This window comes from Anabrus simplex, chromosome 1 (genome assembly GCF_040414725.1).
Source record: "Anabrus simplex isolate iqAnaSimp1 chromosome 1, ASM4041472v1, whole genome shotgun sequence".
NCBI classification, from domain to species: domain Eukaryota; kingdom Metazoa; phylum Arthropoda; class Insecta; order Orthoptera; family Tettigoniidae; genus Anabrus; species Anabrus simplex.
In genome coordinates this window covers 779,514,754-779,541,180 of record NC_090265.1, presented here as the reverse complement: position 1 = coordinate 779,541,180, position 26,427 = coordinate 779,514,754, and the positions used below count along the sequence as shown (strand labels likewise).

The 26,427-nt window shown below is 39.7% G+C and overlaps 1 protein-coding gene across 2 annotated transcripts in view; it reads left to right on the top strand.

Annotated features, from left to right (window-relative positions):
- Positions 1-26,427, top strand: part of LOC136873280 (alpha-tocopherol transfer protein-like) — a 145,188-nt gene that overhangs the window by 32,936 nt on the left and 85,825 nt on the right. Inside the window, exons 1-2 of one of the 2 annotated variants that reach the window (XM_067146694.2) lie at positions 18,622-18,693; positions 24,516-24,675. In XM_067146694.2, coding sequence (XP_067002795.2) covers positions 18,666-18,693; positions 24,516-24,675 — 188 coding nt within the window. In that variant the 5' untranslated portion in view covers positions 18,622-18,665. Of the gene's footprint in view, positions 1-18,621; positions 18,694-24,515; positions 24,676-26,427 lie in introns of those variants that run through there. The other variant, XM_067146692.2, reaches the window with a different exon arrangement.

Here is a 26,427-nt window from a genome sequence, read left to right as displayed (position 1 = left end):
CCTGCAACAGGATTTGAGCAATATTCCTGTTGTATATATTTTTAACGGAAATGATAGTGTTACTGAGTCATTGTGTGAAACTGAATCATTACAGCCTCCTATCACATTAGATTCTTCTGAACAGCTTTTGTTAAATGATGATAATGTTCTTAAAGAGTTTAATAACAGTGGGGCCACAGAGAGTGATTTGTATGTTCATGCCAGTGGACCAGAGCTTAGAGTGCAATCAAGTAGTGATAAGGATGAAAACGATATTTAAAATACAGCTTCTACTTCGGTGACTGGAAATGAACCCTGCTCCCCTCCTAAGAAAAGAAGACTGCTGATCCTAAGAACTGGAAGAAAAATAAAAGACGAAACAGACGACAAGCTGGAAAAGAATATGTATCAGTCAAAGGAGTAACAAAACCAGCTGTTGTTATGAAGCCAGTGCCATGCCTTGATAATTGTGTGAGGCGCTGCAGTAAGAAGATAAATGAATGGCAAAGAAAATCCATATTTTCAAGTTTTTGGGAAAACTTGACATTAAACAGCAGATGTCAATATGTGAGCTCTCTTCTGGATGTGCATTCAAAAGCTACGTTGAGAACGAACTCACATAACTCTAGGCGATCATTATCTACTTTCTACTTTTTAATATGTGACAATGAAGGAGTTGCTGTCTGTAAACAATTTTTTCTAGCTACGCTAGGTGTTTCAGAAATTTGTCTGATGTGCAATAGAAAGTAGGAACTCTTCTCATGTGACATCAGATGACAAGAGGGGAAAACACAAACCTGTAATAGCACGACCACAAGATGCCAGATACATTATTCAGGACCATGTTAATTCTTTTCCTAGGATGCCTTCACATTACAACAGAGCAAACTCAAATAAATAATATCTTCAAGAAGGTTTAACTATAAAAATCATGTACGGCATTTATGTTCAGCATTGTAGAGAAAGGAATATTATTCCAGAGAAAGAATGGCTATATAGAGATTGTTTCAATAAGGACTTTAATATAGCTCTTCATAGACCAAAGCAGGACATGTGTGACTCATGCTACAAATATGAGCATTTGAACGCATTAGATAAGGAAGAACATCTGAAAGAATTCCAAGCTCATATAAGAATGAAGGAGACTGCAAGAGCCAATAAAAATTTTATACAAAGAAAGAGCCACCAGAGGTGAGTACCAACTCATTGAATTCGATTTACAAGCTGTACTGTACTGTCTACATTCAAATGCCAAAGCACTCTTTTACAAAAGACGACTTGCTTTCTACAACCTAACAGTGTTCAATGCAATTGCACATAGTGCTGTCTGTTACACGTGGGATGAGACTATAGCTAAGAGAGGGTCATCCGAAATAGCATCATGTGTGTATAAGTTTCTTACTCAAAATGCAAATGGCAAAGAGATTGTTTTTATACAGATGCATGCAGTGGCCAAGATAGGAATGCGTATATCTGTGCATTGCGTCTTTTTGCTGTGAAACAATTAAATATACCTCAAATCAACCACAAATATCTTACTCCAGGCTTCACACAGATGGAGGTTGATTCGGTACATTCTATGATCGGAAAAAAGAAGAAGAGTGTTCACATATTTGAGCCATCTGGTTGGAATACAGTCATCCGCCTAGCAAGAAAATCACCTTACGAATTACAAGCAATGTCACGAGATGATTTCTTTGATTTAAAAAAAAGTAAAGCAGGCTCTTATAAACAATACAACAGTAGATGTTAGTGGTCAAAAAGTAAGATGGAAGAACATTGTATGGTTGAAGTACTTGAAAGAGGATCCCAACCATGTTTAATTCAAGTACAACGTGCATGAAGAATTCAATAAAATGCATATTGTAGGAAACAAGAGATCAGCACTTAGGAGGAAACAGAAATGTAACATAGTCTTAGAGAGGATCTATTCACAACTTCTTCCAATATTGGTTGGAAAGTTAAAATATCTTTGCAAACAAGGTATTATTAAATCCAAATATCATAAATTGTATGTGTCTCTGAAGTCAGTCACCACAAGCCAAGAGAGTGATATTGATCTAGATGATGTTTGCGATTAATGAGCGTCCTTTTCATTTATTGATTCTTGCAGTTATTGCTTACGGATTTCATCAATGTTATGTCCATGCCGTTTTTTATTAGCAACTAGCAAATGTACCCGTGCTTCGTTACGGTATTCTACAATGTATACGGATGTGGAAGTAAATTGCTGTACATGAAGTGAATAATAATTTTGTAATTGGATGTCTCTTGGCGTTATCCGAGAAAAAGCAAAGGGAGGTCCGCAGACGTTGTTTCCAATGTAAAGTGCGAGTTGCAGAGTTGTGATGATAACGACAGGTCCATTGTCTGCCACAATTCACTATGCGTAACGTCAGTCACATTTTGATGGGTAAATTTGTTTATAATCGGGGGCACCTATACCTAATGATAAAGAGAATCAGGTAAAAGAGTTTAAAAAAATGCACGCTCCCTTGCCTTCTGCTAGTCAAATCAAGAAGGGAATTATACATTACAATGGTACACAGGCGTTGGAGGAGTACCCAATTCCTATTGCTAGTTAAAGTCGATGTGGGGAGTACTGATTACAGCAGCAAACGTCCTCCTGCTGAGAGTCACTATTGATTTGTAAAGTATTAATTATAATGTAAGACACACCCCCTTCTAGATCGCTACAAATCGACTTAAATTAATAAATGTAGTTCGACATACGGAAGTATATGCATGTTCACCTTCATTTACAGAATAACTGCTGCTGAATGGTGCATTCATATTGAAAAACGGATTGTATGAAAAGACGCCTCTGGCCTCATTTAGCGATCTAAACGGCTGGCCCTATGATATTTCCTCGTATCTCATCTACTTAAAGGCAAGATTATTTTAGACAAGTTGAATAGGGTGAAATTTGTGTAAGGTTTTCACACAGTGAATTACTTTTCAGACACTTATGCCACAGCTTCAAACATAGAATTTGGCTGGGTGGCCCAATATTCGTGTAGAATTTGATGATCCCATCTTTCTTATAAGTGAATCAAACCATCAATTATACGTGTACAATTGTGCAAAATTTAGGTAAATCCAGAAATAGAGCCAAATTTAACATAGGGGATAGAGATACGACAAAAAGTCGTAGGACCAAAGTTGTAGATCACTCCAAATTGAACAGGGACTGTGCCGTCCGTTTTGTGATACGACTTACCGTTTAGCCACCAAATACCTCAAAAGGAAGGTCTGCACCGTCATTAAAAATGTCTCCATATTTCGATATTTTCTGGGAGTAAAAAATAAAATGTTTAAACATCTCGTAAATTTTCCGTCGGTTACAGGCTATAATTTTGCCAAATTTCAATTTTCTAACTCGTCTGGGAGATTGTGCTGCCATCTTGATATGGGGGAGGGGTTAAAAATTAGGACTTTCAGGAAATTTTTAAGCCCATGAAACCTATAGGTTATCGTTCTGGATAAATATCACCGACTGTGTTCTTATGCAGATTTGAAACTCCCAGCGTGTCCCTCTCAGAGAATTTTGAGAATTTTAGATTTTTCTAGGGATCCTGAAGTCATCAGGTTGTCTGGTACCAAGTTTTAAGTTTCTAGGATGCCTAGAATGGTCTCATTAATTCACGTCTGTTTTCATTTTTATTCCTTAATTTATATATATATATATATAGTACAGTATATATAGATCGCGCCAAACTGACTTCTATTTATTAATATGGATTATATTTCACCCGCTTCCGTAATGGTTCTAGGGGCGTCTTACTCCCACAGTATGTTTTCCAGGTAGTAAGAAATACTTGAAAGTCATACTGGAACATACACACGTCTATTATCTTGGGCATTTATGACAATTTATTTTTTTACCCTTTTTCACCCTCTATGCCAAAGGGGGCTGAAGTTGGACTTTAAAAATCCGGAATGTTACTATTCATCACAGCGACCCGGAAAACTATGGATTAGGCAGTATATTCGATTATTATTAGTATATCTCACCCCTCCCCCTAAAGGGGGTTAAATTTTGAGTTTTAAAAATCGGGAGTGTTACTATTCATCTCAGCCCCCTTGCCCCCCCCCTGCCCCTAAGGTTTCTTGTGGTGTATTATCCCCACGTGGTTTGTCTCCTGATACTAAAAATCCAGACACTATTTTCGATTATTTTTAAATCTGAATCCCCCTCACCCCCCACCAGAAAGGGGGATGAACTTGGACTTATAAAATATCCGGCGTCTCACCATTCATCTCAACGACCCCGACAACTGTGGATTCAACATTATTTTAGTTTATTTTTATATATCACTCTCCCATTGCCACCCACCACGAAGGAGGCTGAACTTTAATCAATTCCGGAGTGCCATTATTCATCTCAGCGACCCCGAAAAGTATGGATTCGACACTACTTTCGATGATTTTTATATCTCAGCCCCCCTCGCCCCCGCCTCTAAGGGATCCTGGGGTGTCCTACCTCCACATGGTTTGTCTCCTGATACTAAAATTTCGAAGTGTACAATTCACCTCGGCGACCCCGAAAACTATGTATTCGACACTATTTTCGATTAATTTTATATATCACTCCCCCATCGCCCCCGATCCCAAAGGGGGATGAACTCGGACTTATAAAATAACCGGAGTCTCGCTATTCATCTCAGCGACCCCGACAACTATGGATTAGACACTATTTTCGATTATTTTTATATATCATTCTCCTATCTCTCCCACCACGATGGGGGCTGAAATTGGACTTAAAAAATTCCGGAGTGTCACTATTCATCTCAGCGACTCCAAAAAGTATGGATTCGACACTACTTACGATGATTTTTATATCTCAGCCCCCTCGCCCCCTTCGCCCCCGCCTCTAAGGGTTCCTGGGGTGTTCTACCTCCACGTGGTTTGTCTCCTGATACTAAAATTTCGAAGTGTACAATTCACCTCGGCGACCCCGAAAACTATGTATTCGACACTATTTTCGATTAATTTTATATATCACTCCCCCATCGCCCCCGATCCCAAAGGGGGATAAACTCGGACTTATAAAATAACCGGAGTCTCGCTATTCATCTCAGCGACCCCGACAACTATGGATTCGACACTATTTTCGATTATTTTTATATATCATTCTCCTATCTCCACCACCACGATGGGGGCTGAACTTGGACATTAAATTAATTCCGGAGTGTTGCTATTCATTTCAGCGAGCCCGAAAAGCATTGACTCGACACTACTTTCGATGATATTATCTCACCCCCTCGCCCACCCCCACCCCTAAGCGTTTCTGGGTTGTCCTACCCACACGTGGATTGTCTCCTGATACTAAAAATCCGAAGTGTACAATTCACCTCGGTGACCGCGAAAACTATGTATTCGACACTATTTTCGATTAATTTTATATATCACTCCTCCCTCGCCCCCTACCCCAAAGGGGGATGAACTTAGACTTATAAAATATCCGGAATCTCACTGTTCATCTCAGCGACCCCGACAACTATGGAGTCGACACTCTTTTCGATTATTTTTATGTATCACTCTTCCATCACCCCCTACCACGAAGGGGGCTGAACTTGGACTTAAAAAATTCCGGAGTGTGACTATTCATCTCAGCGACCACGAAAAGTATGGAGTCAACACTACTTTTGATGATTTTTGTATCTCAGCCTCCTTGCCCCCCCTGCCCCTAAGGTTTCTTGTGGTGTATTACCCCCACGTGGTTTGTCTCCTGATACTAAAAATCAAGAGTGTCACTATTCATCTCAGCGACCCCGAAAACTGTGGATTCGACACTATTTTCTATTATTTTTATACATTACTCCCCCATCGCCCCCCACCCTGAAAGGGGCTGAACTGGGACATTTAAAAATTCCGGAATGTCACTATTCGTTTCAGCGAGCCCGAAAAGTATGGATTCGACACTACTTTCGATTATTTTTATATCTCACCCCCCTCGCCCCCCGCCCCTAACGTTTCCTGGGCTGTCTTACCCCCACGCGGTTTGTCTCCTGATACTAAAAATCCGGAGTGTACAATTCACCTCGGCGACCCCGAAAACTATGTATTCGACACTATTTTCGTTTAATTTTATATATCAGCCCCCTCGCCCCCCACCCAAATGGGAGCAGAAATTCGACTTTAAAAAATCGGGAGTGTCACTATTCACCTCAGCGACCCCAAAAACTATGGATTCGACCCTATTTTCGATTATTTTTTAAACTTAACACCCTAACCCCCACCTCTAAGGGGGCTAGAGGTGGCTTACCCCCACAGTGCTCGTCTCCGGATAGCAAATAATAAGTGTTCAAAATTTGATTGAAATTGCTCCAGTGGTTTAGGAGGAGATGTGTCATTTACACACACATACACACACACACATACATACATACATACATACATACATTTTTATATATAGTATAGATATGAAAAGCATTCAAAACTGGTCTACCTTTATAGGCATATTGCTTTAGTGTAGTTTTGATATGCTTTAAATCAGCAATGACCTACATATTTATCAAAGTTTAATGTAGTAAATATTAGTCTTGTTATCAGTCTGACTTTAGCATAGTCTAGATATAATATTGTATGGATGTTCTGTTGTAACTTTGAAGTGTTCTGTATCACAAACATATTGAGCGCATTAGGTATTTTTCATGTAAAACACACGTTTTTAGTCAGGGTTGTGTTAATAATGTAATAATCACGTTACTATGTCGTAACAATAAAATATTATTTATTATTATCTCATTTATCATGGACAGTTCGACTTATGCCTTGCTGTTATTTTAAGGTTTAAAGTATCAGACAAGTACTTAAGCCACTTGAGTCATTGAAAACTGTGAATAACAAAAGGGCGTATGTCAGGGAAAAGAGTTTTAAAATAACATTAGGAACAATATTATAAGAATTTGTTTTGAATTACTTGCTCATTTTGCTTAATTCAAACCTAAATGAAACCATTTAATTGCATCATCATGTGCTGGTACTTATCTTGTACTGGTGATATACTTTTAAATAAACTGTATAGTGATATTCCTCATTTTCGCAAATTGGCAAAAATGTAGGTACGCCCTTATGATCCTAATCATGCGAAATGATCACTCCAATAATTGCACGGGAAGGCTTACCCTAACCCGCAATACATTCTGTAATTAGCGGGTTGCTAAGACACTAATACTTTCATTAATATTCTGATATATGTGATTTTCATCCTTAGTAATGCCATTGCATGTAACCATGTTTGATTACTACCTGTGAAGCCAGAGAATATAGGCTACACTCCCTCTGATCATGGAAGAATACTATTCTCTGCTAGATACTCTTTGATTCTGTAACCTTTCCCAGCTTCCGAATATACTCAACGGATGGCAGAGCGTTTCTAATAACTTACATGCTGCTAAGACAAAAAAAGTCTACGTACGTACAGACGGGAAGATATCAAGTCGACTAGCCTTGTGTATGACCATTAATAAAGCGCAGGGAAAATTTATTGAAAAAGTGGGTAGTCTACTTACCCGAACCATTATTCAGCGACGGCCAATTGTGTGTTGCACTATCTCGAGCAAAATCCTTTGAAAATGTTAAGATCCAGATACGGCTGAATGGTCGAAGCATAGAGAATATTGCTTTTAAATGTTCATAAAACTATTGAAAAGGACAAGCAAAACAATATGACTGCGACAGACATATCACGACGAGTTATCTGATCTATATATAAGGAATGCTGTGGAGCAGCATGGGCCCACTGGTTATTATTATTATTATTATTATTATTATTATTATTATTATTATTGTTGTTGTTGTTATTGTCCGGCTCCACGGCTAAATGTTAGCGTGCTGGCCTTTGGTCCTGAGGGTCCCGGGTTCGATTCCCGGCCGGGTAGGAGATTTTAACCTTAAATGGTTAATTCCCTTGGCTCGGGGACTGGGTGTTTGTGCTATCCCCAACATCTCTGCAACTCACACACCACACATAACACTATCCTCCACCACAATAACACGCAGTTACCTACACATGGCAGATACCGCCCACCCTTGTTGGAAGATCTGCCTTACAAGGGCTGCACCCGGCTAGAAATAGCCACACGAAATTAAAAATTATTTTTTTTAACTTCGTTATGCCCTACTCAGGAGCACGGCTGAACTTGCTTAGCTGATATGTTGGCCTTCTTTTCCTCCTAAAATCTCTTCATCCTCTCGCTGAGCTTCTTCCTTCGTTCGTTCTGGTGTTGGGTTTGTCTTCAAAGTGGTGATTGTCGATTTTGGTTGTGAATTTACATCTGTCCTGTACAATGTCTTCTGAGATGTTGATTTCCTGGAGATCTGTTTCAATTATTATTATTATTATTATTATTATTATTATTATTATTATTATTATTATTATTATTATTATTATTATTATTATTATTAGGCTGTATAGGTTATTTCGGAATTCGTGACTGATATAAGCAGCTTTTCTGCATTTTGCGAGGGTTAAGATTTCATTATTTCCTGACACAATGGAGAAGTCTACCTCCTCATTTGTGATGCGGTCTACCTATGAGATCGTGAACATTCCATGATAAATCCACAACCACACCGTTCTAAATTTCAAATTTTGTTGCAAATTATCTATGTAGATGTATCATAATTAATAGCGCAAATTAAAACAACTCTAAGTACAGGATACTAGAAGCGAAGGAGTCTTAGTAAACATGTGTCCGCAAACGAAGCGTTTGCGAGATAATTTAGAGTTTGTGGTTACCAGCTACCACTGATTTCATTGTATGTAAAAGTCATCCTGGTTAGGAAAAAGTACGAATACAACATTAAGAAATGTTATTAGATACAGTCTTTGAACACTTCCTTTAACTACGAGTAAGTACACTGTTCAGTCATTGTAACATGTAACTTTAATACACCTGTATTCTTGTTCATAAAAATAAAACTGCAATTCTACCAAAATTGCGGACCATTGTTTACTAAGACATGTTTGCTTCTAGTATCGTGTACTTAGAGCTGTTATTAATTATTATACATCCTGTATTCATAAAATAGACTTTTGTCTGTTGAATACTTACAGCATCAGTGAGTTGTTACTGATAGCAACTGACCTTATAACATTCTCCTTCTTCTGGCAGCTATTTTGTACTTCCCATATCAGAGTTCCAATGTTGCTACGAGCAGCAGTATCACAGGGCTATATGCATAAAAATGTCTATTACAAAATATTACGAGACAGTCTCTATAATCCCAATTCTGTCTGTCATTCACAGCGATATTGGGGGCTTAGGCTTTTGCTTAATCCCACTCCAATGGTTTTGTCAATAAGTTAACTTAACCAGTCCAGACAAATGGCTTCCCTGTTGTAAAACCAAACTGATCATTGTACCGCACCTCATTACCTCCATATCTTGCTTTTGTATTTTACAGATATCACATTCTTTACGATATTATAGGTCAGTCTGTTATGGCTGCTTAGTATTCTCTATGCCAGACTTGACGTGTAGTTCGTCCCGATTAGACAGATGGCACCTCATTTAACAGAGAATTGCCAAAGCATTTCTTTCCAGCTTACATTTTATTCCAGTTATCTCTGGTTTTCTGACTATAAGAAGTTTGGAGAAAGGAGGGAGACGTTGACCTGCGAGATGGCTTTCGTCTCGTACAAATGGTACTATAAAAGATGTAAACGCTTTTTTACATGGATCTCTATGTATAGAGTCGTGAATATGACTATTTCAGTTTCGAGGTATTTATTCTATTTATCCTTTCTCGGCTTGCCATAGTTCTGCTAGTTTGTTTACTGAGAGATCCCTTGTTCAATGTATTATTCTTTATAATTTTGCTGCAGACTTATTTCATTGTCCTTCCTTTCTTTTCATGTCTGCATATGTGTACTCGTTCCTGCAATAGAGCGAAAGGTGGCACTGATGCGATTATTTTGTGTGTGTGATAAGTTTGTTTGTTGTTTTGATTGGATACCTTTTTGATTCTCTGTATCTTCGACGTTTTGGCTCAAGCTTATGTTCTGCTTTGTGGTTTAACGCTAATGCCGTACAATTGATGTTCGCCTAGATGTGCGATATGAATACGTTTATGCAGTGTGCAAGTTATTTATATTATGTGTTTAGACTGGATGGGCCAGGCCTCTTTGCGGCGACCCAGGTTTCTGATCTGTGCACTCATGAGCCGTTGACTGAATCATGTCATGCTGTTACGATGTTTGTCGTAACGTGTCTTGCTATTACATTTTTATACCCTCTGCTTCACATGTTTGGTTTCTGAGAGTGAGTGGGTGTGGAGTGGTTATCGGTCCTGTGTTACTTTTCAGTGTCTTATGGATATTTGTTTTTTGTCATTATTCTTATTTTATCTTGCTCTTGTTTCCGGCTTCCTCAACCGATTAATATGTTTATTTCGGAACTTTGCTCTCATTTTACTTGCTTTCTGACTCATGTTTATTTGCTTCTGTAACCATGGCAACTTTTATATCCCATCTTTGTTTACTATTCTGCCAGCCTTGATTCAGTGGCGTCTTTGATTTATGGGGCTGTAATCTCTGTGGGGATTGTCGGAATCCATATTTTATAAAACCTTGACGATTTTTGGGGAGGTGTTGGTTCTTATTGTGTGAAGGCTGTTACCTTCACCTCGAGATAGTAAATGGCCCCCATTTAAGAAATAAATGCTTTGGATCAGATACAAAGGAAACAGACTGAGAAGTCAAGTAATTTTTACTGTGTTTGGAGTATCGTTACATATTATGTACGTGAGTATTTGACTCCCTGTATCCCCATTAATTTGTTTTTATGATAATCTTCAGACTGTTTCCCTTTGCTTTTATGTTAATAACCTTAATTCATCTGAATTGACCTCTGCTCTACGTTATTGTCTCTCTGCTTTGGGGACACGCCTTTTACACTGTGTTCATTAGCCTTATTACGTGAGTTTTAGTATAGATCAGTTTAAACACGATTTCAAGCGAAAAGGAGGGGAGAATCTCCCTCAATCATAAGGTAGTGAACAATATTTAGGTGACAGGCCAAGCAGAGCAGAAGGAAGCGTGCTCGAAGCAATACGCAATTCGTTACAAATACTGCGCGCAGAACACAAAGCAAGGCCCTTTCCTAGAGGTGTTCCGTGGTAGGAGCAATAGAATTAATATGAAAGGGACATCAAATAAATAATAAAACCCAAGGGAGCAGGTTTTAAGAAAGCAAGACATATATTACAACGGCATCAAGAGCAAGGACTTACAGACCTGGTACATAGTAATTGAACTCATTATCTTTGGTATTTCACAGGAGCAAGAGTAGTAGAAATTACAGAATATAAAGTTAAAAATGGCTATATGTATAAGTACATTTATAAAAACACACAGATGACTAGACCAAAACTATCACAATGATACCAACATCGTAGCAAGTGCGTGCCACGAAGATATTTTAGAGAAAGGGGTCCTATTAATTTTTACTCAAAAGGAATGATACATTCCGTAAGCATTGGGATGCCAAGATGCAATAACGCATTTATTATTCCCGAACCGAATTCATTTAACTTCAAAGAACAAGATTGGCACCACTTTAAACAATTGAATGGAAAGAACACCAATCAGATTCGCAGACCACTTTTAACCATTTAGTACCATTACAATTTCTCATTAGAAAAAGGAGAATAGGAAGTGATAAAGGCAAAACACGAGAAGAAAGAGAGCAACGGATAGGATAAGAAAAAACAATAATACAGGTAAAGGTATGATAGAAGAGGCAAGGATCAGGCTGCAAATACCCAGTTCGAAATAAGGTTCACTTCAACACATGAGTAAAGTTCCAAGTCACTTATTAGTCTGCCAACCATAACCCCCTCATCACCGTTGTTAACCTTCACAGAAGTGAGGGCAGTGCTCCATATCGCAGTTAAGTCCAAAAGAGACCAAGGTTCAAGGCTGATAACCGTAACAAAGTCTACCAGGAGCAAGAAAGATGTTAACATGGAACATTATAAAATATGAGTCTGCTCACCCAGCCAGAAGAAGAAAGTTTCACACAGGTTTAAAACCAGCACGGACCCGCCGTGCGAACGGTATAAGGTCCCACTGCTTATAGCAACATGAAAGCACACACCTGAACGCCTATCAAGGCGAGGCGGCGAGTTAATATAGGCCGGAGAGGGCAGGCGTGGAAAGTACTGGAAATAGGTGACGTCAGGGGGGGGGGGGGGGGTGGCGGAAGGGGAGCGAACACAAACAGTCGTGAGGCAGACAAGGCAGCAGATGGACGGAAAACGTAGCAGTTCAATGTCAATATGAGCGGAGCGAAGAAATATGCACAAGGTAAGAAAGAACACATATACATCGGGAGCACGTAACATACTCCCACCACCCAGAAAAAAATCCGAAGGGTTGGAGCTGAAGAGATGACGAGTCAGCACGACGTGGTAGAAGATGGAGACAAGGTTGGTAAAGCATCCAATGTAGTGGAGATGAAGTAGTCAGGTGGCGCAGATCCCACGAAGTAGAGCAGATGAGGCAGATCCCACGCTGTTCCAAAGAGGCGCCATCTCGGAGATAGGCAGGAAGTTGCAGCCAAAAAAAAAGGAAACCAGAAAAGAAACGAGTAACATGAACGAAGAAAAAAGGGTGGAAAGAGAGGAAGGAAGGGAATAAGGAGAAGAGGAAAAGGGAAAGAAAAGGGGGAACGGGGAAAGGGGGGGGTAAGCAAGGAAACGATCCGGATCGATTACAATAAAAACATAATATTTGTGGTCTGCTAAAAGTAAAGACAATTCAATAAAAGTAATTAATTAAGAAATATTATCCCAAAGGGAGAAAAGCAAGAAGTGACATATCCAATAAAAATATAAAAAAGGGTGAGGATCAGGTATGAAGGGGTTAAGCAGTGGGAGTAGGGCCGGTTGAGCAGAGACATAAACATAACCAAATATAATAGAAGATATAATAGATATAATAGAGTGATAGACAGCAAACCAATAAGAGAGGAAGAGAAAGGCTAAAAAGGGGGGGGGGAAGCAGACCTAATCCATACCCATCTCCCACCCTAGGAGAGAAATAAAAAGGGAGGGGAAAAGAAAAAGGAGAACTGGGTATGAAATGGTTTTAAGAGTGAAAATAAGACTTTTTTAGGTCGGTGGGTGATTGAAGAGATTGAAACTGGGCAGTGTTAGGAGAAGGAAAAGAAAGAATCCGAAAAGGACCGAGCCAAAGAGGAGAAAGTTTAGCCGACAGATTTTGGGATACAGAACTAACCGGACGAGTTTTGAGCAGAACTAGATCAAACAACTTGAATTCTGGGATTGCAACACGAGAATTACAGGCTTTCTTGTGTACCTCCCTGGCCTGAAGGAGCTTTTGATAGGCGAGTTGTAACTGAGAATGGTTGAGACGTTCAGAGGGGGTTTCCAAAAGGGAAGGTAAATCCCAAGTAAGAGAAAGAGGGGTATTAAGCTCCCTACCTAAAAAAACGTTTAGCTGGGGTATAAGCTGTAGAAATGTATATGGTAGAGTTTAAGGCTAGGACAAAATACGGAAGTTCAGTATCCCATGATTTATGATCATGGGAATGAAAGATAGATAAAAATGCTTTGAGATTCCGATGATAACGTTCAACCATATTCGCTTGAGGGTGATAAGGGGAGGTGCAGATCTTTTTAATACCCAAGGAGAAGCAAAAATTATAAAAAGGTTTAGAAGTAAAAATCGATGCGTTATCAGAAACGAGAACCTTAGGGAGACCAGTAATAGGAAAGATATGATTGGACAAAAGATTGATGATAATTTGTGAAGAAATATTTCGCAAAGGGCGAACAATAAGAAATTTAGAAAAGCCATCCAATAACGTGAAAATATAAGAATTTGATTTGGAGGATTTAACAATAGGGCCAACAATATCAATATCGAATTTTTCGGAAGGATAGGTAGCAGGATAGGCAGCATTGGTTCCATAAGGAAGTTGATTTAGAGGCTTGTGTTTCTGACAGGAGGCACAAGAACGGACCCATGAGAAAATATCTTTGCGCATGTGGGGCCAGAAAAATTGAGAGGCAAGGCGGGCATAGGTCTTGGCTCTACCGAAATGGCCTCCAACAGGGGAATCATGAAAATATTGAAAAACCATAGAGCGTAGACTAGAAGGAAGAACAAGCCGAGGAGTAGCCTTGGGGGTAGGTTTAAAAATGAGTAATTGTTTTTGGAAACGGGAATGGACCAGAATAATTTTGAGAAGAGAGGTCGCGAGAAAGTTGTTGGCAGTACGGGTCAAGCTGCTGATGTTGTAAACAAGACTGAAACTAAAGGGGAAAATTTGTAAGGGATGAAACAGAAATGACGGAGTTAATAGAAATGGAATCAATTTCAGAACCCTGAAGGTGATGGTCTTCAAAGAGACGGGAAAGAGCATCAGCCACAGAATTATTATATCCAGAAACGAATTTGAAAGAGAACTTGAATCGAGACAATCGAAGCAACCAGTGACCCGTGCGACCAATTTTTGGTGCTTTATGAAGAAGCCAAGAAAGAGCCTGATTATCGGTGCTCACAATGAATTCCCGATGGTCAAGGTAATCAACGAAATGTTCAATATAAAGGATAAGTGCAAGGGCTTCATTTTCATACGTGGAATATTTACGTTCTACAGAAGACATTATGCGACTGAAATATGCAATAGGAAGAGTCTGACCATTGAGGGCTTGTTGTAGGACAGCACCGATAGCAACGTCAGAAGCATCAGTAAATAGTTCGAAAACTATATTAAAATCGGGAATTTGTAGAAGAGGGGCATGAGATAATTTTAATTTCAAAAGATCGATTGCAGTTTGTTGACGGGATGACCACTGAAATTTAACAGCTTTTCTTTTAAGAAAATTTAATGGTTCAGAAATAGAAGAAAAATTAGGGATGTACTTAGCACAAAACCCAACCATCCCCAGAAAGGAACGTAGATGTTTTAAGTTAGTCGGAGGTGGGATTTTATGGATAGCAGAGACTCGCTCGGGATCAACGACAATACCTTGCGAACTTAAAATATGTCCGTGAAATTTAATAGAAGTTTGTGCAATCAAGACTTTAGAAGGATTTACAGTTAAGCCAACGTTGCGAAGACGAGTGAGGACTTCACGAACGTGGGACAAATGAGATTGAAGATCGGGTGAATAAATCAGAATGTCATCAATGAAAGGAAACAAATATTTATTCTTAATATCAAAAAATAAAGAATCCACAAAGTGTTGCATTATCTGAGAACCTAAATTCAAACCAAAGGGAACTTTTTGAATTGATACAAACCATTGGGAGTAATAAATGCCGTATACTGAGAACTAATATCGTCCAAGGGAAGCTTATTGTAGGCGGAATTAAGATCAAAAATAGTAAAAAATTTAGAACCCGAAAAATGTTGAAAAGCTGAGGTAAGTTTAGGCATAGGATAAGCATCATAGACTATCTTATTATTGAGCTTCCTATAGTCTACAATAAGTCTCGCAGAGCCATCGGTCTTGTCAACAACAAAGGCAGGAGACGCATAATTGGAAGATGAGGGAATACTGGTATTATCTTTCAACATTTTCTCAATTAACTCATTTAAGATCTTCACTCGCGGAGGGCTGAGGAAATAAGGGGAAGAACGAACGGGAGTAGAATCTGTGAGATCAATATGTGCAGAGAAATTTTTAACAGTACCCAAGGTGGGGGTGATGACGTCAGAGAACTCAGTGAGTAAGGCTTGAACCTGATCGGAATGAGATGAATTAATACTAGGAGAAAGGGAATGTGAAACAGAAGGGTAATCAAGGATGTGAATTAAAGGAACAGACTTGTCAGAAAAAGGAAAAACTTTAGAATGTGCTGAATCAAGAAGACCGGTATGAGAAAAAAATCATAACCCAAAATGATAGGGAATGATAAGTCTTTTACGACCTGAAAGGTGAATGGCCAAGAAAAATGTTGTATTTTGATATGCAATGAGATAGTACCAATAACATCCAAGGGTTGATTTGAAACAGAAAGACATTGAGTAGAAGATGGAAGATAATGTAAGTGAGGATTTTTTATGTTAAAGATTCATAAAACTGGAAACTATTAAGAGAAATAGACGCACCTGAGTCAAGTAAAACAACCGATGGAAGATTATTAGCAGTTACAAGAACATGACAGGTAGGAGGTAAAAATGAAACACTATCAGTAGTGAATTGGGAAGGTGGTGTCAAAGAGGTAGATTGAGTGACGAAAGGCAGATTTTCCCCAAATAAACGTCTACTGCCTAACGACGCGGGTGGAAGGCGTTTCCCGAAGGCTGAGTACTACAATCTCGAGCAATATGGCCAGGTAATTTACAACGGAAGCAAGTTACAGAAGGGCGAACGGGGGGGGGGGGGAGCGGAAGCAGAAGGCAAAGAGGGATGTGACAGGGTGGAGGAAATGGCTGGTGGAGGAACGGACGCATAATATGAACGGTAACCTAAAGAATTAATAGTATGTTGATGTGCTAAGTTATAGAGTTGAAAAAGAGAAACCGGGGGAGCGAGTACATTGAAAAGCATACGAAATGATGGAGCGGCATAGAACTGTATAATGGAGATCAATTCAGAAGTAGTATGGGAGATATTCAGGATGTCACTATAAGTGATGATTGAATCTAAATAATCACAGGCAGGTTCATTCGGTAACTGGTGACGTCGAATGAATTCAGTACTTATATCGAACTTCAAGTGGTAGAAATTAATTATGTATAGCGTGCCTTAATTCATACCAGTTAGAGAAATTGGACATGTTGTCTAGCCAAAAGGTAGGAAAAACCCGTAGTCTTAGAAGAGAGAAGGCCGATTAATTGCGGAAAAGAAGCGACCTTTATGTTTAAAAATTTTCTAACTGAAAACAACCAAATAGTAAGGCTACGAGGGTCTGTCGCTAGTAGTTGTGGAACTTGAAGTAGTGACTGTTTGATAATTTGAACATTTAGGGAGCTGTCAACCGAAGTAGTAGAAGGTACAGGAGGATGGGAATAGGCATGGGGAGGAGGAGCCATAGGGTGTTATTGAAAAGAAGATTTGATATCGTCAGATCAGGTGTATAATTAGTTGAAGAAGGGCATATAGAAGGAGAAGAAGAAAAAGAAGAAAAGGAAATTAAATCTTGTACAGGAGGATTAGGTAACGATAAATTATGGGGTATCGGGGAAGATAATAAAGGGGAATCTTCTCCTAAAGGGAAGTTATCAGAGAAACAGGCCATGATAAAGAAAACAAAGACAACCAAGAAAATATAAAATGAAGACACTAAAACAGAAAATAGTCTGCTACCATTTATTACGTGAGTTTTAGTATAGATCAGTTTAAACAGGATTTCAAGCGAAAAGGAGGGGAGAATCTCCCTCAACCATAAGGTAGTGAACAATATTTAGGTGACAGGCCAAGCAGAGCAGAAGGAAGCGTGCTCGAAGCAATACGCAATTCGTTACAAATACTGCGCGCAGAACACAAAGCAAGGCCCTTTCCTAGAGGTGTTCCGTGGTAGGAGCAATAGAATTAATGTGAAAGGGACATCAAATAAATAATAAAACCCAAGGGAGCAGGTTTCAAGAAAGCAAGACATATATTACAACGGCATCAAGAGCAAGGACTTACAGACATGGTACATAGTAATTGAACTCATTATTTTTTGTATTTCACAGGAACAAGAGTAGTAGAAATTACAGAATATAAAGTTAAAAATGGCTATATGTATAAGTACATTTATAAAAACACACAGATGACTAGATCAAAATTATCACAATGATACCAACATCGTAGCAAGTGCGTGCCACGAAGATATTTTAGAGAAAGGGGTCCTATTAATTTTTACTCAAAAGGAATGATACATTCCGTAAGCATTGGGATGCCAAGATGCAATAACGCATTTATTATTATATTTTATTACATTAATCCCCCGAACCGAATTCATTTAACTTCAAAGAATAGGATTGGCACCATTTTAAACAATTGAATGGATAGAACACCTATCAGATTCGCAGACCACTTTTAACCATTTAGTACCATTACAATTTCTCATTAGAAAAAGGAGAACAGGAAGTGATAAAGGCAAAACACGAGAAGAAAGAGAGCAAGGGAAAGGGATAAGAAAAAAACAATAATACAGGTAAAGGTATGATAGAAGAGGCAAGGATCAGGCTGCAAATACCCAGTTCGAAATAAGGTTGACTTCAACCCATGAGTAAAGTTCCAAGTCACTTATTTGTCTGCCAACCATAACTCCCTCATCGCTGTTGTTAACCTTCACAGAAGTGAAGGCAGTGCTCCATATCGCAGTTAAGTCCAAAAGAGACCAAGGTTCAAGGCTGATAATCGTAACAGAGTCTCCAGGAGCAAGAAAGATGTTAACATGAAACATTATAAAATATGAGTCTGCTCACCCAGCTAGAAGAAGAAAGTTCCACACAGGTTTAAAACCAGCACGGACCCGCCGTGCGAACGGTATAAAGTCCCACTGCTTATAGCAACATGAAAGAACACACCTGAACGCCTATCAAGGCGAGGCGGCGAGTTAATATAGGCCGGAGAGGGCAGGCGTGGAAAGTACTGGAAATAGGTGACGTCAGGGGGGGGGGGGGGTTGGCGGAAGGGAAGCGAACAAAAACAGTCGTGAGGCAGACAAGGCAGCAGATGGACGGAAAACGTAGCAGTTCAATGTCAATATGAGCGGAGCGAAGAAATATGCACAAGGTAAGAAAGAACACATATATATCGGGAGCACGTAACAGCCTAAGAGGCTCGGATTCAGCTCCCGGAAGTTATTAGCCAGTTTCGACCGATCCAAAGAAAGGTAGGTAGTATTCGTATATCCTGCGATGTATATTGTTCAATCCTGTCCTTAATTACATTAAGCAGTATTTTGGATGTTTGCGAAAGCAGTGTTACTGTCCTATATTTGGAATAGTCAATAGCATTTCATTTCTTTGGCAAGGTAACTGTCTACTTTTAGTAAGGTCTCCACGAATTTCTCCATTGTAATATCATCTTGCAATGATATGATACAGTTGTTGTTTCATTCTTTCTCCTATTACCTTGAGATGTTCTGCTGGTATGTAGTCTGGCCCGGCTGCTTTCTTTTAATTGTTTTAGTGCTAGCTCAAATTCTTCCCATGTGATTATTGGTCTTCTTCTACCATCTGATGAGTTTCGAGATAGTCTGCAATTGCCATTACTTCTTCATCCCAGTACTGGTCTTCAAGATATTACTTCCAGCGTTCTACAATATCTTCACTATCAACAAGTAGTTGCCCATCCTTATCCTTTATAACTGAATTTCTTGTTTTGGGTATATATTGGAGTGATTTGATCATGCACTATGCCCTAACTGTTCTTCCTCCTATTATACCATTATAGTCTGCGTAATTTCCTTCATACTTCTTTTGCCTCCCTACATTTTGTCACAATGAGATTCTTTGTTTTTTTGTAGTGATCTTGGCTTACTGCTGTATTTATCTTCTTATACTGGTTTCGTTTCTGAATGACGTCTAATATCTCTTCAATAATCCATGGTTTTCTTGGCTCTAGTCGTCTGTTCCCTAAAGTTCTATGTGTTATCTCAGAGATTCATTGTTTCGTTATTTCCTAGTCGATCTCACAATTATTAGGTTCTATGAGTGCATTTGTATCCTCTGCATATTTCTGTTTAATTTGTTCGTTTTGTAGTTTGTTTAAATACCATCTGACTTTCTTCTTTCTGATTATCTTTTTAAATCTGAAATTGCCCTTTGTCATCACAAGTGTGCGATCTCTGTCCACTTCAGCGCTAGGGTAGCTGTTTCTTGAGTTAATTTGATTTCTATACCTAGCTTCAACTAATATAAAATCAATTTGGTATTTTTGCATGTCTCCGGGACTTTTCCAGGTGTATCGTCTTCTCAAAGACACTTCAAACATGGTGAGTGTTATTGCCATATCATTTTATTACAATATCATACTGTTCACAAACATCTAATAACCTTTCACCTCGGCTGTTTTTCTTTCCCAGTTCAAATATTCCTATTCCCCTTCTGTCTGGTTTTGAGCCAACCGCAGCATTGATATCTCCCCAAATCACCAGTTTCCTTGTCATCAATTAGTGTTAGTAGCTCGTCAAGACACTCATACAGCTCTTCAACTTCATCTTCATTACTGTTCGTTGTTAGAAAATACATCTGTATAATGGTCATATCCCTAGGTTTTGTTTTGCTCTTCACCATCATTATTCTGGCATTTGCATGATAGATGTTCTCAGTATTCTTTCTCCAGTTCTTCCCAAGAATTAGTCCCACACCGTATTGAGCAGGTATGGTTCCTCCGCTGTAGATTATCCTCAATTCATCACTAATGAAATGACCATTCCCTTGTCATCGTGTTTCACAAAGCCCTAAAATATCAGTATTATTAACTTCCATCACTCTTTTTACCTCTTCTAACTTGCAAGGATTTCACTGTCTGACGACTTTGGAAGCCTTGCAAGTCTGTCTTCCCCTTTGCTCAAGTAGAACGATTGCGTGGTTGCATTACGAGGGATAATAATGCAGTGGTTTCCCGTTGTCTTCTGCATCCCGATGCCGTTGCCCAAAACAAGTCGGTTCATCCGCCTTTAGGGACAATTTCTTACCCCACGGGCAATAGGGTGCCCTTAGCCTCCACCCGTTCATTCGCACTTCGAATAGAGTGTTGGCACTTGGCAGAGGGATCTCCTTAAAGCGGGTCCCATCATTCGTTAGCCGCCTATATGTAATAACATTGTCAATACATACATTCGTTGTCCCCTCTCTACCACGGGAAGTGAATGCCAGGATTTCCCCGACATTGTAATTAGGACCATAGAGGCATTTCCTAGTTTATCAGGTTCTTAAGAGAGGGACAACCAGCATACATGAACTATTTTGTGAAGGATAAGGTAGGGAGCCCATATTTCGTCCTCTTAGCAGATTTGGCCTTGTAGAAATTGAGGAATATTTTGGACAAGGCTAGACATTGGCATATATATTACAAAATATATTCTCCACTTACGGGCAAGTTGTAATGAAACTCTTGTAACGTAAGGTAGTGAATATTTGACATAAACATAAACACTATAAAAACTAAACTACTAAAAACGTGTTCGTAATTTCACCCCCCACCAAACTGATGAAAAGTATAATTAATTTGAATACATTTTTTCCTTTCTAACCTTATCAAACACGTTCCCTGAATTACTTGAAGGCCATTTATGAAAATATTCTCTTGGTATTCTTTCTAACATAATATTTCAGCCTTGCTGTGGGATGTTAAACGCTTTACTTCCACTTTTCTAACCCATTATCTTGTCCCTCACTGCCTTAATAGCCTTTTTCATAGCCTCCTTAGCCCACTGATTGTGTTCTCCCTTCTGAAAATAATAATAAACTTCATAGATAACAAATAAAATAAAGGAGGACGAAATTACGTACATTGTCTGATTTTTTATAATAGCCGCTACAGTAACTCACGCCAGCCACCTCACCGTACCGATTACACGACTGAATTGTAGTCCAGTATTTCATACACATATCAGTGCTCACTCTAGGAATAACAGGCTCTTAATTCGAATGCTGCACTAACTCAGCTCTGCATGAAAAATGAATCCTCCTTATACACGGAAACCAAACGTGATGCATACAACCAACTCTCACAACAATACAACGGGATGAGACTACGCGTATGCGCATGGCTAAACATTAGGTCCCAACCGTGCACACTCGAAGTCCCTAGGGGGACGAAATTAGGTGTGGGGACGAAATTTGCCCCCCCCCCGTCCTTAGTATATTTACGTGAATTGAATGAATTATTTTCCATTCTGGGGCATGAAAACGTGTTACCTCTACTGGTAAGCACAGCCCGCATCGTGGTCTTGATCGTTAAGGCGTACTGAACAACAAAACCACATCATTGTCGATACCTACCAACCCTTCCTATTTACCCGGAAACTTTCCGTTTTTTTACTCGTCCTCCGATTTTCCGACTTATTTTTTATTTCTTCCTATTTTTTAACCAATATAACCTTCAGTACGGTCGATACTCTTCACCTAGGATAAGGGATAAATTCTTATATGCTCGCGTAAATTACGCAACCTCATTTCCAAGGGTATTTGATGTTTTATTTCGCGAGTGTATCGTCCGACGTCCGTCGCCTTCGTGTATCGTGTTTCCCGCTCACCACAGCAGCGTGTGTGCTTTACAGCTGGGAATTCGGGACGGATATCGTCCTACAAACAAAATATGCTAGAGCGCACTAGCGACTCCGTTAATCAGGACGAAAGAATGAGTTTGTTATTGTGTGGTTCGCGTGCTGTTAACGTCGTTTCTGTACGTACACTCATGCTCATAAATTAAGGATAATTGCATATTGTGGTGCCACACAACGTGGCACTACACAAAACTGGCGCTAATAGCATAGGCACATAGTGAACACAAACGACACATATCTGTAAGTCCACGGTATTGGTGATAAGTTGAGACAACCGTCCCTAAACACATGTGCTACAAAACGCCACTGTTTCCTGCACATATACCCCGATATCAATATGAGATATGATCACCATGCATGCGTACACAGGCCGCACAACGGGTTGGCATAATCTGGATCAGGTGGTCGAGCAGCTGCTGGGTTATAGCCTCCCATTCTTGCACCAGTGCCTGTCGGAGCTACTGAAGTGTGCTAGGGGGTCTGAAGACGTGCAGCGATACGTCGGCCGAGAGTATCACAGATGTGCTCGATAGGGTTTGGGTCTGGAGAACAGGCAGGCCACTCCATTCGCCTGATATCTTCTGTTTCACGGTACTCCTCCACGATGGCAGCTCGGTGGGGCCGTGCGTTATCATCCATCGGGAGGAAAGTGGGACCCACTGCACCCCTTAAAAGGCGGGCATACTGGTGCAAAATGATGTCCCGGTACACCTGACCTGTTACAGTTCCTCTGTCAAAGACATGCAGGTTTGTACGTGCACCAATCATAATCCCACCCCACACCATCAAATCACTACCTCCATACAGGTCCCTTTCAAGGAGATTGCGGGGTTGATATCTGGTTCCTGGTTCATGCCAAATGAGAACCCGGTGAGAATCACTGTTCAGACTATACCTCGACTCGTCCGTGAACATAACCTGGGACCACTGTTCCAATAACCATGTACTGTGTTCTTGACACCAGGCTTTACGGGCTCTCCTGTGAACAGGGGTCAGTGGAATGCACCTTGCAGGTCTCCGGGTGAATAAACCATGTCTGTTTCAGTCTTCTGTAGACTATGTGTCTGGAGACAAGTGTTTCAGGGGGGGGCAAGGTCCCGAGGAAGGCTACCTGCAGTACTCCGTGGCCGTCTGCGGGCAGTAATGGTGAGATATCGGTATTCTTGTGGTGTTGTACACTGCGGACGTCCCGTACTGTAGCGCTTGGACACGTTTCCTGTCTGCTGGAATCGTTGCCATAATCTTGAGATCACACTTTGTGGAACACGGAGGGCCCGTGCTACGACCTGCTGTGTTTGACCAACCTCCAGTCGCCCTATTATTCTACCCCTCATAACGTCATCAATATGTGTTCGTTGAGCCATTTTCACCACATAGTCACCATTAGCACGCCTGAAAACATCTGCATACTTACTCGCTGCACTGTACTCTGACATGCACCAACACACCTCTGCGTATTTGGACTGCTGCCAGCGCCACCGTGTGACGACCGCAGGTCAAATGCACCACATGGTCATACCCCGAGGTGATTTAAAACCGCAAACCGCCCACCATAGCGTTGTTTTACCATGTATCAGCATTATCCTTAATTTCTGAGCATGAGTGTAGTTTCGTTGGAGTTGTAGATCACGTGTTTTTCTTTCGGTTCTGTGCCTTTCTCTCTGTCAAAGTCGCATGTGAATAACGTATGAGACATATTGATCTGTTTTGTATGTGGTATATTTGCGTATTTCAGTGCATTTGTGTTCATTCTTAGTTCGTAATTTTAATAATGTATTTCAGGGAGTTGTGTCGGTGACAATTTCTGATATTTTCCCTTCACGTTATGGCCAAAAAACCACAACAAACTTTATCTCCAAGTGTTCAGAGATACCGGTACCTATAAAATTAAATTTACGTTCATTTTACAGTCTAATAAAGGAAACTATTATGCGTTTTGTTGGGTGTGTCGGTGTGATATAAATATTTTTATAATGTATGTGTCATAAATGAGAATGATTACGTACATTTTCTTGTAACGATTTTTATGTTTTCTTAGTTTAATATTTTAAATTTAATGCTCAGTTTGCATTGTAACTGTAGATATGTATGCCTTTTATCCTGTCCTTTTTTTTTAACCTATACCGTGGTGCAATATATGTGATGAAATTAAAGAATTAAACATTTTTCCTATTTTAAAGTTTCTAAATGTTGGCAGGTTTGAATTTGTCGTACTGTGCTTTACAGTGAGGTCCGTCTGGTGTGTCTTTACTGGTGCTACAATTTCAATGGACAGTAGTGTAATATACTTGTAATTTTCTAGGTTGCTCTCCTGTTACAGATGATAGGCTCTTGAGGAACATGCTCATATTTCGTAAGAACAGACTGGAGAAAGTAAAGGAGACGATTGACCTCATGTATTCTGTGAAGACGTGTGCCCCAGAGTTTCTAGGAAACAGAGACCCTCTGGACAGTGATCTACAGATCGCTATCGACAGTATGTGAGTACAGGTGCCAAACTTGTTATATTTTACTTTAAAAAACATTAGGTAGTCTTTCTTTCTTTCTTTCTTTCTTTCTTTCTTTCTTCCTCAACCCATTTACCCTCCAGGGTTGGTTTTACCCTCGTACTCAGTGAGGGATCCCTGCCTCAAGTGAAGTGTCCTGGAGTGTGAGACCGGGTTGGGGTGTAGGATCAGTACCTCATCCAGGTGGCCTCACCTGCTATGCTGAACAGGGGTCTTGTGAAGATGGGAAGATTAGAAGAGATAGTTAGGAAAGAGGGAAGGAAGCGGCCGTGGCCTTAATCGGGGGACACCTCTGACCGACCAAAAATGTACTTTTCAATTTATTTTTCATTTAAAATTGAATATTCCTCTTCATAAATATGCAAAATTTGTGTTAATATCTCCAACACGTTCGGAGTTATGACCAAAAATATGAAGCCCTGTTACACAAACAAGCCCTGTACCGGTCAGTTTCTTGTTCGTTTCCCGTAACTTCTGTTTTTCACAACCGTTTCCCTGATTACTCTGAAAGATTTTAAGATGAAATGTTGCATGCATGGACATTTCATCGAGAAGAATATTAGAATTATTGAGCTAGATTCATTGGTTAAGTTAAAAGAAATTCAAAGTAAAATGACCGGAAATAATGACTACTCGAAAATAACTTCATGAAGAAATATTTATATTCCCTGGACTTCACTGATTCTAGAACATGTTATAGCTATAACATTACTAATCATCATAAACAAGAATCATAGAAAAATATTAATGTGTTTGGAGATTATCAGGGAAACGGCAAAAGCGGCTATGATACACCGCCATTTTAATAATTAATTAAACATAGTGGCATACGTTTATATGATTTATAAATATGTAGGCATATTATTAAAGAACGAGGCGTTTGTCGTACGAAGCTTCCTTTTAGTATTCATTGCCATTGCTGCTGCTATGTTCAAAGGTGTAAGATCCCCTTAAGTTAGGTACCATCCTAGCATTTGCCTGGAGAAGAAGTGGGAAATCTCGAAAAACCACTTCCAGGATGGCTGAGGTGGGAAACTACACCACAGAGGCACATTTTAAGTAGTAGCTTTCTACATTCTGTAAATGCTGACAGTACGTACTGAGGATTCCTTTATAGCTTCCTGTTCATATTTTTACTGTCCTATTACGGTAAAAGACATAATTTCTAGAGAGGTCATGATTCATGACTCATGATCAAGAACCATGTAAAGTAACCTCTTTTTCCTTGAAAATCAAGAAATATAGGTGGGAAATACTGGTAAGTAAATACTTGAAATCAATTTTTAACATATTTGTCATTATTAACCATGCTGTTGTAGTAGTTGTTGTTGTTATTTGAGTCATCAGTCCATAGACTGGTTTGATGCAACTTCCATGCCACCCTACCCTGTGCTAAACTTTTCATTTCCACGTAACGGCTGCATCCTACATCTGCTTTAACCTGCTTGTCATATTCATAGTTTGGTCTACCCCTATCGTTCTTACCGCCTACACTTCACTCAAAAACCAACTGCACAAGTCCTGGGTATCTTAAGATATGTCCTATCATTCTACCTCTTCTTCTGATCAAATTTAGCCAAATCGATTTCCTCTTACCAATTCGATTCTTTTTTTTTGCTAGGGGCTTTACGTCGCACCGACACAGATAGGTCTTATGGCGACGATCGGATAGGAAAGGCCTAGGAGTTGGAAGGAAGCGGCCGTGGCCTTAATTAAGGTGCAGCC